The sequence below is a fragment of the Microtus pennsylvanicus genome, chromosome 15 (genome assembly GCF_037038515.1).
Source record: "Microtus pennsylvanicus isolate mMicPen1 chromosome 15, mMicPen1.hap1, whole genome shotgun sequence".
In the NCBI taxonomy this organism is placed as follows: Eukaryota; Metazoa; Chordata; class Mammalia; order Rodentia; family Cricetidae; genus Microtus; species Microtus pennsylvanicus.
The window spans coordinates 13,686,989-13,703,782 of NC_134593.1; the positions used below are offsets into that span (position 1 = coordinate 13,686,989).

General features: G+C 42.5%; 1 protein-coding gene across 3 annotated transcripts in view; it reads right to left on the reverse strand.

Annotated features, from left to right (window-relative positions):
• The window catches only part of Acin1 (apoptotic chromatin condensation inducer 1), a 42,628-nt gene that overhangs the window by 13,697 nt on the left and 12,137 nt on the right, over positions 1-16,794 (reverse strand). For all 3 annotated transcript variants that reach the window (XM_075949083.1, XM_075949082.1, XM_075949081.1), the window contains 4 exons: positions 11,542-11,630; positions 8,290-9,540; positions 7,538-7,750; positions 5,436-5,551 (listed from right to left, as the gene is read on the reverse strand). In XM_075949083.1, the coding sequence (XP_075805198.1) occupies positions 5,436-5,551; positions 7,538-7,750; positions 8,290-9,540; positions 11,542-11,630 (1,669 nt within the window). The remainder of the gene's footprint in view (positions 1-5,435; positions 5,552-7,537; positions 7,751-8,289; positions 9,541-11,541; positions 11,631-16,794) is intronic.

The following is a 16,794-nucleotide window of genomic DNA, read 5'->3' on the forward strand; positions in this document are numbered from 1 at the left end:
AGCCTGGTCTACAAATTGAGTTCCAGGACAGTTGGGCTAAGACACTGAGAAACCCTATCTTGAAAAAAACAAACAAAACAAAAACAGAAACCTGGGTCTCTCATTGGGCCGTGGTGGTGCATGCCTTTGATCCTAACAATGGAACTAGCTATGTAGGCCCTGAACTCAGAGAGACTTCCAGCCTCTACTCCTTTCTGATGCTGGGATTAAAGGTATGCACCATTACATCTAGGTTGTCACTGGAACTTTTATACATACATACATTATGTATATGTATGTTTGTTTGTTGTATGTATGTATGTTTTTTGAGACAGGGTTTCTTTGTGTAGCTCTAGCTGTCCCAGAACTTAACTCTATAGACCAGGCTGATCTTGAACTCACAGAGATTGGCCTGCCTCTGCCTCCTGAGTGTAGGGATTAAGGTGTGAGTCACCACCACTCAGCTAAGATTTGTTCCTTCTATTTCTATCCACACACATACATACATAAATGCATGTAACAACAATTTATAAGAGAAGAGGCCATGAATTTTTTTTTTTTTCCGAAACAGGGTGTCTCTGTGGCTTTGGAGCCTGTCCTGGAACTAGCTCTCATAGACCACCAGGCTGGCTTTGAACTGACAGATCCGCCTGCCTCTGCCTCCCAAGTGCTGGGATTAAAGGCGTGCGCCACCACTGTCTGGCGAGGCCATGAATTTGAAAGAGAGCAAGGAAGGGTATATGGGAGATTCAGAGAGAGAGAAAAGGGAAGGGAGAAATTATGTAATTATAACCTCAAAAAATGAAAGAAAAAGAAATAGACTCATTATTATTATTATTATTTTTTGATCTTCGAGACAGGGTTTCTCCGTAGCTTTTTTGGTTCCTGTCCTAGAACTAGTTCTTGTAGACCAGGCTGGCCGCGAACTCACAGAGATCCGCCTGCCTCTGCCTCCCGAATGCTGGGATTAAAAGCATGTGCCACCACCGCCCGGCCAAGACTCATTACTTTATGTGTATAAGTGTTATGCCTGCAAGTATGTATGTGCACTGAGTGTGAAGGGGGCACTGAAACCCTGGATTTACAGACGGTCATGCGTCACCATGTGTCTAAGAACAAACCTGGGTCCTCTACAAGAGCAGCCAGTGCTCTTAACCTCTGATTCATCTCTCCAGTCCCTTCTGTTTCCTTTGATAAATTTTATGGGACCCAAGAATTCATAAGATACTATCTTCAGAAAACAAGGAATCCTTGAAACTCCCAAATTTTTTAGACAAAAGGCATCTTTCTCTCTCTCCCCCTTATGTTCTTATTATGTATGCTCTTGAACAAATGTTTCTGACCTGTAAAGTTGTACTGGGAACAGGAGAGGAGATAGGCAGGGATCCACAAGTAAGCCCCGGGCAAAGCATCACAGCTCAGAAGAAAAGGACAGAATTATTTAAATATTAACATATTACAATATGAACAACCCAAGAGAAACAAATGGAAAAGGCCATTTCTATAGGCATGTATGTTTAAACTTTAGTTATTATAGAAAAAATCCTAAAATGCTATGGACCCTAGATGAAAACTTAATTAAGAAATAATGAAACCTGACAGTATGATTTAGAGGGTTTATCCTTATATACAAACTTCTCAGTAAGCAAATTCTGGTATCAAATTTATGCTATTTTTATTTTAAAAAATATACCATTTGGGATACTGGCATCTAAGTCTCCCTAGGAGCATCAGACTGTCAAACTGGTTTAAAGTATTCCTTCCTTTTCTCAAGCACAGGACAAATAAGCATAGGTTGCTACCATCGACTAGGTTTGTGTATACAGAAGCTGTATTTAGAAAAGGTCAGTATATGAATTCACTACTGCCCATCAGCAACTGCACCCTTTTCACCTTTTATTGTGCCCTCTGAAATTTTTTTTTCCTCTTTAAACTTGGTCTTAGTACAGAGGCCAGGGCCAGCCCTTCAGTACAGGGTCTGGGATCGCAGGTGTGCACCTCCACTGTTTTCCTGGCAAGCAGAGCATATTTATGTGGTGTCATGTGTGCATCATGCTCTCCAAGCTTTTTCATGTAGACACTGGGGATCAAACTCAAGTTCTTATGCATACAGCAAGCATTTTATCAACCAAGCACAAATGCTCTCTCTCTTTTCTATCTCTCTAACCCTCTACTGTTTTTAATATAAAAAGAAAGCATTATTCTTTTGCTGTAGGAGACTTTTTGCTATACCCAGCACAGGCAATTTTCAGAAAACAAGGAATCCTTGAAACTCCCATCTTTTTTAGACAAAAGGCATCTTTCTCTCTCTCCCCCTTATGTTCTTATTATGTATGCTCTTGAACAAATGTTTCTGACCTGTAAAGTTGTACTGGGAACAGGAGAGGAGACAGGGCAGGGATCCACAGTAAGCTTGAACACAGCTTGAACAAATTTGGACCAAGGACTCCCAAATCCTTGCCCTGAGCAAGGAAAAACGACACCACTACCACTCCACCACTCCTCTGTCTTATAGATAGGATGCCCTGGAGCTCTCTATGTAGACCAGGCTGTCCTCATACTCACACAGGAACACCTACCCCTCTCCCACCTCTGCATGCTGGGACTAAAGGGTGTGCCGTAACACCTGGCTCACTTCTTACAGTTAGACTACCTCCCATACAGTCAGAATCAAACAGGTTTAACCAACAGGAGTAAGAATGGTCCTTCAAGTAAATTCTAATCTTTGCCTAACACTTTACTGTTTGTTTTTTTTTTGTAGTCATATGATGTTGAGCAAAAGGAAAACCAAGAGTTAAGTCACCAATGCTCTTTGCTACTTAATATTTTTTTTTCTTTTTTTTTGATTTTCGAGACAGGGTTTCTCTGTAGCTTTTTGGTTCCTGTCCTGGAACTAGCTCTTGTAGACCAGGCTGGCCTCGAACTCACAGAGATCCACCTGCCTCTGCCTCCCGAGTGCTGGGATTAAAGGTGTGCACCACCACCGCCTGGCTGCTACTTAATATTTTTAAAAGAATCCACTTTCTAAGTTGGCAAGGGTGGCTCTAGAACATCAGGCTGCTAAGATCAGGAGTGCTGCCAATCAATCAGTTGAAATGTAGGAAACCTACAAAATTTATTCACCAAATTCTAGGTCAGAACAGTGTAGGGCTTCAGCCTGTGGACCCATCTTTTTGTCAGGTTGTTGAACAGACTGCCTACCACAGATCCAGACAACAGACAATTCCATTTGCCCAAGTCATCTACCCTGTCAGAATTAATACAACTGGATTATCTTAGCCATAAAATGAAGGTCAAAATCACCTCAAGGCAGTGAAAAAACTCTGCTTATAACTCCAAGCTTCATGTGCTCTGCAATGGAATGGAAAAATCAAATCCAGAAATAAAGGCATTTCTCAAACAACAAAAAAGCCTCTCTTTACCTAGGACCTTGCAGATATTTAAAGGTGTGCAAGGAGCTCTGCAGATGCTACTTTCCCACATGCACAGTAAGCAGTTCTTCAAGGGGGGAACAAGCACTTTCAAACTGCTCATGTGCACCTTCACGGAATGGGCAAGACCATATTACGACTGAGTGACATACAAAGGAAATTCTGCCCCACTTTGTCACAGACGGTGTAAACTGGGGCTCTGAATACCTTCCAGAGTCCTATAAGTTTCATTTTTATGGACCTAGAAGAAAAACCCTTTCCCAAAGGATGATGAACCCCGTCTCACAACAGAAAAACTAAACCTTTTTAAAAGGAGTTTCTGGTTTCTGAACTTAAAAAAAGGGCCACAAGATGGCAGCAGAGGCAAGAATATGAGCAAAAATGTAGCAAAGCTACAAAACTATCATTAGTCACAGGAACTGAGATTAGCATACCACTTGCCTTCCACCCTCCAAACTAGAGAGTGTTGGAAGTTCTCTTAAGTGTGTAAATGATCAAACCTTATATATAGGACATTTTCCAAAACAATCCAGAATTCCTGATGTTTAAAGTTAAGCAATTTTACTATTTTAATACTTCATTTTTCATGAGAATTTGAGATGCTGATGCCAGGAATTCTGAGTGAGCGAGTAAGTAAATAAATACATACGTAAATATTTAGAGACGGAATTTCTCACCATAGCAGGCTGGCCTTGAAACTTACTATGAAGCCAAGAATGACATCTGATCCTCCTGCTTCCACCTCCAGAGTGTGTTCCACCATGCCTCTTTTCTTTCCTTTTCTTTCGTGAGGCAGAGAATAGGTACTTATCCCAGGCTAGCCTTGACCTTTCAATTGTTCTACCTCAGTCTCCCCAATACCGGGATTGTAGGAGAGCACTGGGGTGTACACGACACCTGTCTTGCTTCAATAACTTAATTTACAATACAAAGCCCAGAATAATGATTATCTATTTAACTACAAAATTAATGAGACACGGATATTTCTTTTACAATTTAAGTGCTAAAAAGCTCACATTAACTCTAAGAATAGTGTCTTGAGAGGGCCTCCTATTTGCTGTGCTGTGCTCTTAAAACACCGACTGGTACAGGCTGCTCACCGAAGTGACAGGCAGAGATGAGGGAAAGCCATGCTCCTATGTGGCTAGTCTTCTTTTTGGCTTTGCTTTATGAGGCAGGGTATTGTTATGTGATCCAAGTTGGCCCTAAACTCACAATCTTCCTGCCTCAGTCTCCAAATGCTTGTGCCACCATGCCAAGATTTGTGTGACTTTTTTTTTTTTTGGAGACAAGGTCTTTCTATGTCACCCTAGCTGTCCCATAATTTCTTATATAGATCAGACTAACCCCCAACTCAGTAATCTGCCTATCTCTGCCTCTTGAGTCTGAGATTAAAGGCATGTGCCATTATGCCCAGTCTATAGACAAGACTTGCTATTCAAGCACTGGCTTGGAACTCACTATGTCAACCTCTGAATTCAAACTTGTCACAATTCTCCTGTCTCATCCTCCTGAGCATTATGTGTGCCTATGTATTCATTTTTAAACAGCATTTCATCTAGCTGCTGTCAAATCTGCCATGGGACCACTGGAGTTTAGTCCTCTTTCGCCTAACTTGAAAAATGGGATTACAGGTACAAACTGCCATTTCTAGCTTTAAGAGCTTTCTTTATCACACTGGGTTCTTAGGCTCAGATGGAAGAGCCTGGTGAATGTGATTAGGACGCGGAGTTAGGATGCATTAATCCCCCATTCTGTTGTTACACTCAGGTACCTAACTGTTAAAAGGAGCCACCTATTTCAGCTCAAAGGTCCCAGATGTTTTCTAATCCTGGATCACTATTTTCCAAACCACTTTAATGTTCTGCAAGTTGAGGTCCTACTATGGTGACATTAAAGTCTGGCCTCTGTCCATTACAACTCTGCCTGCGTGTTTAAAAGAAAACCAGGACTGCTGAGTCAGAGAAACCCTCATGCGTAAAGAATGATCCCACACTTGATGTTCCTTGTTATATCCTTACTTACACAGTGTGAAGAATCTTTTCTGATTCTGGTAGATGAGAGATCTGAGTCTCTGAGGTTTGAGGCTGTGTGGCAGCTGGTGGCTCTGCCTCTCCAGCTTCACACTTCTTTGGGCTCCCCTGTTAATGAAGAGCAAAAACAAAGCAAAGAATTTAATACTGCTAGGTTCCTTTTCTTTAACCCGGAGTTAGTAAGACGGGGCAGGACACATATAGTACAGGTAGGACAGACATTCAAATAAGGCTGTCTTTGTTATTTTACCTTGAACTCACAAAAACACCTGCCTCTGCCTCCCAAGTACTGGGATTAAAGGCGTGCACTACCACCGCCCAAAGTCGACGCCTTTTTTCTTCCTCCTCCCTCGCCTTCCTGAGACAGGGGTTCTCTGCATAGCCCTGGCTGTCCTAGAATTCATTCTTTGGACCAGACTGGCCTTGAACTCAGAGATCTGACTGCTTCTGCTTCCCTAGTGCTGGTGTTAAAGGTATGTATCACCACTGCCCCTAAAATTGTTTTATTTGATTCAAGTTCTCATTTTGTAGCTCTGGCTGGCTTGAAACTCACTAGGTAGACCAGGCTAGCTTTGCAACACCCAGACACCCACATGTTTCTGCCTCCTGAGTGCTGGGACTGAAGATATGAGCCACCATGCCTGGCTAAAGGTAGGCACTTCAAGACTTTCTAGCTGGGCCAATGGCTGAGACCTGTTTCCTCAACACTCAGAAGGCTAAGGCATGAAGACTGCAAGGTACGGCCTACATAGCAAAACCCTGTCTTAAAACGCAAAAACAAGTCTGAGGGACATAGATCAATACTACTACTTTCCTAGTATGTGTAAGGTTAGGGGCTCTATATTTAATACTAGGAAAGGCTTTCTATAGGGGCTGGAGAAATAGTTAACATATATGAGGCCCAAGTTCCATCCCCAACACTGCAACAACAATAAAGAAAGAGACAGACAGACAGACATTCTATTCTAGCAGTCATTTTATTAGATTAAGGATGAGATACTTGGGATTAAACCTAAGGCTCCCTGCTTGCTAAGCATGCACTCTCCCTACCACTGAGCAAATACTTCCAATCCTCAGTACCCCAGAGCCCTTTTTTTGAGACAGGGTCTCTCAGCTGGGTGGTGGTGGTGTAGATCTTTATTCCCAGCACTTGGGAGGCAGAGGCAGGTGGACCTGAGTTTGGGTTATACAGAGAAACCCTGTCTCAGGGGAAACTGTAAACATACAAAACCCTCCCAAAAGCCACAAGAGTCAGGGTCCCTCTATTATGCAGCTCTGACTGTCTTGGAACTCACTAGGTACACCAGGCTGGCCTTGAACTCCAAGAGATCCACCTGCCTCTAACTTCTTAGTCCTGGGATTAAAGGAGAAAATTCTTTTTTTGAAAGAACCAAAAATAGGCCTCCCTTTGGGGCAGATAAATGGAAGGGTCCCGAGGAAGAAACCTAGAGATGAAAACTCCACTGCTAAACTTTACACAGAGCTTTGGCTAACCAAGGAGTTAAGAAGGTCTATGTACACAATATGGTGTGTATACCCACATGCACATAAAATAACTATGTTAAGAAAAAAGGGCAAGGCAAAGTCAGGGGAGCTGAAGAGATAAAACGTTTGCAGCTCTTGAGCTCTTGCAGAGGACGAGCAATCATTTCCCAGCACCTACACGCAGCTCACAATCATCCTTAGCTGAAGTTCCAGGGGACTGGATGCCTTCATCTCTCTGTATTCTTGTAGTTCAAATACATTCATTCAGGCAAATACTCACTCACATTAGAACAAATATTAAACAAGGTCAGTGAGATGACTCAGCTGCCAAGGACCTGAGCTTCATCCCTAAAACCACATGATGGAAGAACCAAGCTCGTCCTCTGACTTCCACATGAGCCATGGCACACATGCTACCCTGCCCACCAAGCTAACAAAAAAACAACCCAAAAAACAAAATTAAGAAGCATCCTCGACCCTCTGCATTTCTTGACTCTTGTCCAGCATTGGCACACACCTGTAATCTCAGCACCTGGGAGGCTAAGACAGGACCGTTTCAAAAACACTGAACAACGGGGCAATGCAGCCTAAGGGGCGGGAGCAGCTTACCTGCTCAGGCTGTAACTTCTGGATCACACGCTTTTGCTCTGGCTCAGTCTGGCTCAGATGCCTCCCCCGGACAGAGGCTGAGGACGTGGGAGTCTTCTCCTTTGGTTCAAGGACCTGCAGCTGTGGCACTGGTGGAACTTCCTGACCACAAGAGGGATCTTTGGTTTCAGTGTAGCTGGTGTTGCTGTCTCTGGAGACTCCAGGGCTCAGAGACTAAAAGCACAAAATGAAATGGGGAGATGAGTATGAATGAATGATTCACTAGCTTTTCCAACTTTTGCTCACCCAATCCATATATACTCTGAATCTTTTTTATTTTTTTGATAAAGAGACTTAAGTAGCCCAACCAGGCATTGAATTTGATATGTAGCCTAGGATGACCTTTAACTACTGATCCATTAGCCTCTTCCTCCCAAGAGCTAATACAGTTATGGGTTACAAATACTTGGTCTTCCTCTAGATCTTTTTGTCTCGTGTGTCTACTGTCATTTAAGTGAACAGTGTCCAACTACTTATTCAACAAATTTACTAAGTTCCATTCAGGGACTAATGAAAAAGCAGTGTATGCAACATGCTTTGTAATCCAAGGGGTTCAGAATGACCAGAGAACCCAAGGACCAATGTACTGACTCTGCAACGAAGGGGAAGTAAACAGTGGAGGCTAAACAAGGACTTTCTATTCTTGTTAGAAATCGTTACGTTATTCTGGGTTTAAAAACTAGTAGAGAGGAAACAGGATTCTCCACACTCACCTTTCTGCTGCTGCTTGATGCTGAACGGGAACGGGATCTGGACCGTGACCTGGACTCTGATGTTGACCTGGAGCCCATCTTGGGTCTATCATGAGGGCTGGCGTGAACTCGAGCTTGGGATACATCTCTCTGTTTAGATCTTGGAGATGACTGTGGGTGGGAGGCTGAACTGTCAGGTGAGTGAGATCTGGACCTAGAACTGGAGGATGAAGGTGAAGAGGACCGGCTAGAGGACGAGTCGGCTGGGAAGAGAGTGGGGGACGCTCTTCTGTCCCCCTTCTGTTCCGAAGACTGCTTTTTCACAGGCTCCTCAGTGGTCCCTTTGGTGGGTACTAATTCCTCTATAGCTGGAGGGAGGGGGTGAGCAGATTTTTCAGGTTCAGTTTCAAGACCTTTCTGGGCTGAGTATTCAGACAGTGAGCTTTTCTGAGCCAGAGGCAGGACACTCTCAGCTGGCACTCTCTCTACTGGAGATTCTGCTTTGGTGTCTGGAATACTGGACAAAGGAGACAGGCCTCTTACCAGATGGACAGGATGTGGAGACATTATCAGCTCCCGACTTTCAGGATCTGTATTACGAGGTGATAACTGAATGAGGACAGGGGGTGCTGGACCTTCCACTGGCTCTATCTCTTCCTCGTCCTGGAGTTGTATATGAGTTGGAGGAGATGATGCTTCCTTGGTAAGTAGTGGTGGGGGAGTTTCCTCTTCACTGGCTGTCTGCTCTGGCACAATAGGGGTCTTCTCTAGATCTTCGGTGAGCGGAGGTGGGGAAGGAGACTGTGATCGTTCCTCCAAGCCTTGTGAAGACTTTACCTCATTTGCTTCCTGAAAGGGAGAAACTACTTCTGTGTCTTTCTCTTGCTGCTGTCTGGCCAGGTGACTTCTTCTAGCTTCTTCCTGGGATCTTGTAACTCGTCCTCCTTTCTCTAACCCATCATTTTCCTGGGATGTTATGAATTGGGGTTTCTCTTCTACCACCTTTTCTGGTTTTGCTCTAGGAATCTCTTCTCCCTCTTCATCCTCAAACTGTTTCAGGATTGGTGCCTCTGCCTCTCTAGATTTCTGTCCCTCATCTACCTCTTCTTCCTCTTCATCATCATTATCATCATCATCTTCTTCCTCCTCCTCTTCTTCCTCCTCTATTTTTAAATTTCGATCTACTCTGACCCTCAGGTTTCTAGATGGTGTTTCTTGATCCTCTTCTTCCTCTGCAGCCTGGCTGCACTCAGAGAGTTTAGCTGCTCTTGCCTGAAAGAGAAGATATACAATGGTTTCAGATATACTCATTCATAATGAATGAGGAAAATAAGCACCTCTTAACCCCTAAGCAGTCATCTCTCCAACCCTAAAAAGAGCATCTCTTAAGGTATTCTTAGGGGAGAGAAATGAGGACACACCTTCAGCAACCACTGCTGACATGGGTTCCTCAGAGAATCAAAGCAGAGGAAACAAAAGGAGCACATCATTAGAGCTGCTTCTGGTTTGCTTTTTATGTACTTTAAAAAGATTTACTTTATTATCTATGTAAATGTGTATTATCTGTGTGAGCACAAGTGCTGTCAGAGCTACCACGTGGATGACGGTGCTAGAACTCAAATCCTCTGGAAGAGCACACAGGGCTTTAACTGCTAAGCCGTCTCGCCAGCCCAAGCTTTATAATTCTTTTTGGTATTTTTTTGAGACATGTTTTTAAGTGTAGCTTTCATTGTCCAGGAACTCATTCTGTAGACCAGCTTTGAACTCACAGAGATCAAATTGCTTCTGTTTCCCAAGTGCTGGAATCAAAGGTATGTGACACCACCACGTGTCCCTAGCCTTAATTTTTTTTAAAGGTTTATTTTATGCGTATGAATATTTTGCTCATATGTATATAGTTACATCGTGTATGTGCTCAGTACTGGAGGTCACAAGAGGGTGTCTGATCCCCTAGAACTGGAGATAAGGATGGTTGTGAGCCACAATTGGTGTGCTGGGATCTGAACCCAGGTCCCCTGCAAGAACAACCACTGGGACATTTCTCTCCAGACTCAAGACTCTTTTATGCTTTTCGCAAGTGGATGGAACATCCAGAAAGCAAGGGAGAACTATCCTATTGTTATTCAAGACCTATCACACAGATATTCTTCTCTTTTCTTTGCTTTGAGCTGCAACACCACATCTTGCTTCTGACCCTCCTCTTTTTCTCTCTCTTCTGAGATAGGTCCTCATTATGTTACCCAGGATGGTCTCAAATTCAGACCATCTGAATTCTCAAGTGCCAAAAATACCAGTGTGTCACTGCCTTCCACTGTCCTACCTTTGCAGTCAAGCACAGTGTGGTTGCACTTCCCCACTGTTCTTCCTTAACATTATTTCATATATTTTTCAACTGCTCTATTAGCTATTATTAATGCAGTCATATAGTTTTAATTATGCCATATCTTGTCTTATTATACATTTAAGAATATAGCCTAGCCTAGTAATTTTCAATATTTAATTTTTAAATTTTTTTTTTTAAAAAAATTACATTATTGGGCTGGAGAGATGGCTCAGCGGTTAAGAGCAGTGGCTGCTCTTCCAAAGGTCCTGAGTTCAATTCCCAGCAACCACATGGTGGCTCACAACCATCTGAAATGAGATCTGATGCCCTCTTCTGGCCTGCAGGCAGACATACAGACAGAATATTGTATATATACATGGAGCTAAAGAGGACAACTACATGGGCATTGGTATTCTCTTTCTACTATGAGGGTCTGAGAGACTGAGATCAGGTTATCAAACAACTTTTTTTTTTTTTTTGAGACAGGGTTTCTCTGTGGTTTTGGAGCCTGTCCTGGAACTAGCTCTTGTAGACCAGGCTGGCCTCAAACTCACAGAGATCCGCCTGCCTCTGCCTCCCAAGTGCTGGGATTAAAGGTGTGCCCCACCACCGCCTGGCTATCAGACAACTTTATTCATTGAGCCCTAACATTTACGTTTTGAAAAACCATATATTACTACGTTCACATCAGGCATGCATGGTAACCTGTTGTCTGTAACTCCAGGAAAATTAAAACAGCAGGATCAGTGAGACTCTGTCTCAAAAAAAAAAAAAAAAAAAAAAAAAAAGGAAAAAAAAGTTAAAAATGTATGTATTTTCTCAGAAGTCTGAAGGCCAGAGCACATCTAAATAACAAAATGGCAAGAGCAGCGTGAGAAAGATGGCTCCACAGCGATCCAGAGACAGTCTGTGATGGCCGACGTAGCCAGAACACTGCGGGATTGGATTACCTGTCTAACCCTGGATGATCGTCTTTCTCCTTTTCTTGTTTTCTCATCATCAGATTCACCTTTTTCTTCAGAAAAAGAGGAGCTCTTTCCTACCAAATGAAAGAAAATCAAGTTACATTCATGATCTGAAAACCCTGATTGATAACTTTCTAAAATCCAATCAATCATTACCTACAAGCTGTTCATGAATACATTTCCACATACAGGCTCACGACTACACAAGTCCCAGGGGCGCATTTATTTATTTATTTATTTATTTATTTATTTATTATGTATACAATAGTCTGTCTGTGTGTATGTCTGCAGGCCGGAAGAGGGCACCAGACCTCATTACAGATGGTTGTGAGCCACCATGTAGTTGCCAGGAATTGAACTCAGGACCTTTGGAAGAGCAAGCAATGCTCTTAACCGCTGAGCCATCTCTCCAGCCCCCAGGGGTTCTTTTAATAACTGTATGTTTAGGGATAGTTTAAGACTGCAAATGACTCAGAAGTTAAAGTAACTTCCAGGAACTTTAAAGTGTCCATCAGGGGAACAGAAATATAAAATGCACCTATTTCTATAATGTCTTTTGGTATTCTGAAGCAGAACTTGAGAGTTTACCACTCTGAGGCCTGGAATGGTCATTTACACGTACAATGTCAGTCCTCCAGAGGTTGAGGCAGGAGAATTGCCATGAGTTCAAGGCCAGCACAAGTTGCTAAGTGTTGGAATTCCCAGGTTGTCCTGGACTACAGTGTGAGGCTGTCTCAAAAACATAAAACCAGGATGGGCGGTGGTGCCGCACGCCTTTAATCCCAGCACTAGGGAGGCAGAGGCAGGCAGATCTCCTGGGAGTTCGAGGCCAGCCTGGTCTACAAGAGCTAGTTCCAGGATAGGCACCAAAGCTACAGAGAAACCCTGTCTCGAAAAACCAAAATACAAAAACAAAACAACAACAACAAAAAAAACCCCATAAAACCAGGAAGTCTTCATTGCTTTGTATCCACTCAAACGGAAGTCTTCATTGCTTTGTATCCACTTAAAAAAATTATTTTATGCATATGTTTTGCTTGCACATGTGTGCAAGTTTTTCTCTTGTGTCTTTAGAGGCCAGAGAAGACATCAGATCCCCTAGAACCAAAGTTCCAGATGGTTGTGATACACCATGCAGGTGCCAAGAATCAAGCCTAGGTCCTCTGCAAGATCAGCCAGTGCTCTGAACTGCATAGGTGCCTCTCCACTCCCTATTATCACTCTTGGAAAGCTTGCCTAGTACCATTATTTATTAGTAATCCCTTACCCAAAACACTGGGAAAGAAAACTCAGAACCTTGTGCATGTGTAACAAGCACTGCAGGGGGCTGGACTCAGCAGTTAAGAGCTCTCGCTGCTCTTTCAGAGGACCTGGGTTTTATATCCGACACCTGCATGGTGGGTTACACTCATCCATAACTCCAATTTCAGGAGGTCTGAAATCCTCTTATGGCCATCCTGGGCACCAGGCATTTAAGAGATGTGCAAGGCACACAAAAGTATCTATACATATAAAAAGTTAAACCAAACTCTACCTTTAAGCTATACCCCTTCTTTTGGCTTGAGATGAGGTACTGCTATGTAGCCAAAGCTAGCTTGGATCCTTCTGTCTTGGATTACTGCATGCTACAATTTATATGTGTGAGCTGTGCTAGCTCTACTGCTAGGTTTGATCAATCTATTATGAGTAAATATACCAGTCAATCTGTATAATCATAAACTCAAGAAATGAGTAAGAAAAGAAGTCAGGGACACAGCTCAGCAGTGTGGAGCGCTCAGTTAGCCAAGTGGCAAAGACCTGAGCCAAAGCTCCCAGGGATTAAAAAATAAAAGATGTCCACTGACAATTAATTCAAGCTAAATGAACAGGGCTTTAGAACTGGGTCCTCTTGACTATGTTTTGCACATTGGAATTCAAGGTAGAAATTTTTTTTCTTCCTTGCAAGAAAAAGTTTGAAAATTACCAATCTAGACCATGCAAGTAAATCCACATAAAACTGGAAAAAGTTTCACTATATTCCACAAATGAAATTATGGAAAATTCACTTAAGCAATTTAAGTCTCAATATCTTAACTAAGAAAAAGAAGGGCATGAACTGGAAAATTCTTACTTACTACCAATATTAAATACTATATGGAAGATCTGAGCACAGCTCAGCGGAGAGTGCAAGCTTATAACCACACAGGTAGTACTAGGTTGAATTAGAAAACAGCATGGGGCGTGAGACTGGAGAGACTGGCTCAGCAGTTAAGAGTACTGGCTGCTCTTTGGTGGTGGTGGTGGTGGTGGTGGTGGTGGTGGTGGTGGTGGTGGTGGTGGTGGTGGTGGTGTGGTGTTGTGTGTGTATGTTAGATTTTCAGCAATCAAATGGTAGCTCACAACCAGCTGCAACTCCAGTTCCAGGGGATCTGATGCCCTCTTCTGATTTCCACAGGCACTGTAATGTGGTATAGACACATATGCAGACAAAACACAAATACACACAAAATAAACTTAAAAAACAGCATAAGGATGGGAAGGGAGTATTTACTACAAGAGTGGGTGGCTTATGAGGACAGTGCTTATCTAATAATGCACAAAGCTTAGGTTTAATGTCCAATGAGGGAAGAGAGCAATGAAGATAACTACATTCCAAATAATTAGTTAAAACAGCCTTAACTTTAGTTTTTTCTTTCCTTTTTCTTTGAGAAAGGGTTTCTCTATGTAGACCTGGCTGTCCTAGAACTTGTTCTATAGATCCAGTTGGCCTTGAACTCAGCAATCCAGCAGTCTCTGACTCCCGAGTGCTAGGATTAAAGGCGTGCGCCACCATTGCCTGGTTTGGACTTAACTTTAATATAGTATAAAAGGCGTAAGTCTGGGCTAGAGATAAAGTTCAGCCTGTTGAGCAGGCACAAAGCCTTAGTTTAGTCCTGACCACCAAGACGCCCACTAAGAAGAAAGGTTAAACCACACAGAAAGCACGACCTACACAAGTAAGTATTTAAACTAGTGTTAAATAATTCTGATGGTGTAAGCTCTAACCCAGGATCTGCTGTTGTCTCAAGATAGCAATAATCTAAAATGAACTAAGCTTTGATTGTAATAAAGTCAAGCTAAAACTAATAAAACCAAGACTGTGAACATTTTTATAAAATTTTATTCCACGATTACTTGATTAACTGGATCTCTGAAATGATATAATTTCATACCAGAGTAAATAAACACTTGAAATAAGGTTTTTGTTTGTTTGTTTGTTTTTCTAACAGGATCTATGTGACATACAGAGACTAGAGTCTAGACTCTTGCAAACATTTGAGGCATCTTAGGATATTATTGGCGGGACTACACAATTCATAATTCAATGATCTGGAATAAGTTAAATTATCAAGTAAACAAAACTAAAAGAAGAGATAACTGGGGCTGGAGAGATGGCTCAGAGGTTAAGAGCACTGACTGTTCTTCTAAAGGTCCTGAGTTCAATTCCCAGGAACCACATGGTGGCTCACAACCATATGTAATGAGGTTTGGTGCCCTCTTCTGGCCTGCAGAACACTGTATACATAATAAATAAATCTTAGAGGGAGGGAGGGAGGGAGGGAGGGAGGGAGGGAGGGAGGGAGGGAGGGAGAGAGAGAGAGAGAGAGAGAGAGAGAGAGAGAGAAAATTGTTTCTCACTCAGTGGGGTGCTCACGTCCTTAATCCCAGCACTAATGCAAAGGCCGGTGGATCTGTGAATTTAAGGCCAGTCTGGTCTACAGAGTTGAGTTCAGGACAGGAGGATTTACTTAAAGAAAAAGAAAAAGGAGAAAGAAAGAAAAAAAAAAAAGCAAAGCTCCTTTGACAAAAGAAAAGAAAGAAGTTAATTTATCTTTTAAGCAAAAACAAGGTCAGATATGGTAACACGCTTCTAGACTCCCAGGACCTGAGAAATAGCAGGATAAAGAATTCAAGGCCAGCCAGGAGGCCTTCCAACACGGGAGGCAGAGGCAGGTGGATTTCTGTGAGTTTGAAGCCAGCCTGGTTTACAAAGCGAGTTCCAGGTCAGGCTCCAAAAAGTCACAGAGAAACACTGTCTCGAAAAACTAAAAAGAATTCACGGTTACCCTGGACTTCATGGTGACTTCAAAGTCATCTGAGATGGTAAGACTGAGCTAGTAAGGAAATGTCTAAGAACACAAGGGTCAGAGATGCAGCTCATCAGTACAGCACTTGTACATGGTACAGGCTCTGGGTTCAATCCCTAGCACTATTAAGAAACAAAACAAAGCAAAACAAACAACAACAAAAAGGCAATAAAAAAGCTGTATATAAAGTTGGCCAGAGATAAATGTCTTTGGAGCCAAAGGCAAGTTTTATTAAGTTGTAATTTACAAATTAAACATACCCAAGTTTAAGAGATTTTATTCTTCTTCACCTAATGTAAACTGTAGGTTAGTCTAATGTACATTATTTTGGATACCATACCGTAAAACCTCAGTAACAGGATTCTGGATAATTATTTCTCTGGAAGCACTAGGAGTTACAGACCTTCACTACTCTGCTGTCCTTACTTCTTACATATATTTATTTCTGTGTGGGTGAGCATGCATGTTATGGCAGGTGTGTGGAGGTCAGAGGGCAGCTTGTGGGACATGGTTCTCTCTTTCCACCACCTGGGTTCTGGGACCCAAACTCAATGAACTTGTCAGGCTTGACATCAAGTGTTCTTCCATATCAAGCTCACCGTCACTCCCACATCTGTTTTGCAGTGTTTGTGACTGAACCCAGGACCTCATGATACTAGACACGTGTTCTGCCACCAAACTACATTCCCAGCCCTGTACCACATTTTCATATTTTTTTAATTGTCGAGAATTAGATTTTACTGGCCAGCTTGGTCTAGATAGCAAGTTCCAGGTTAGTTAGGAATTATATTGTGTGTGTTTATTTAAGTATGTGGGCGTGTACATACCACAACACAATGTGAAGGTCAGAGGGTAACCTTTGGAAATTCTTTCCTTCCATTTCGCGGGGCTCAGGGAATCAAACTCGGGTTATTAAGTTGGTAACAACCATCTTTACCCATTGAGCCATCCCATGGGCTCAACAACATCATCATCACCATCATCATCAAGACCGGGCTTCTCTACTAGTCATGGCTGTTCTTGCACTTGCTATAGAGAAGCAAGTTTTTGAACTGAAGAGACCATCCTGCCTCTGCCTCCCAAGTACTTGCCACTACACCCAGACTTCTTTATTTTTTTGTAATATGAGGCC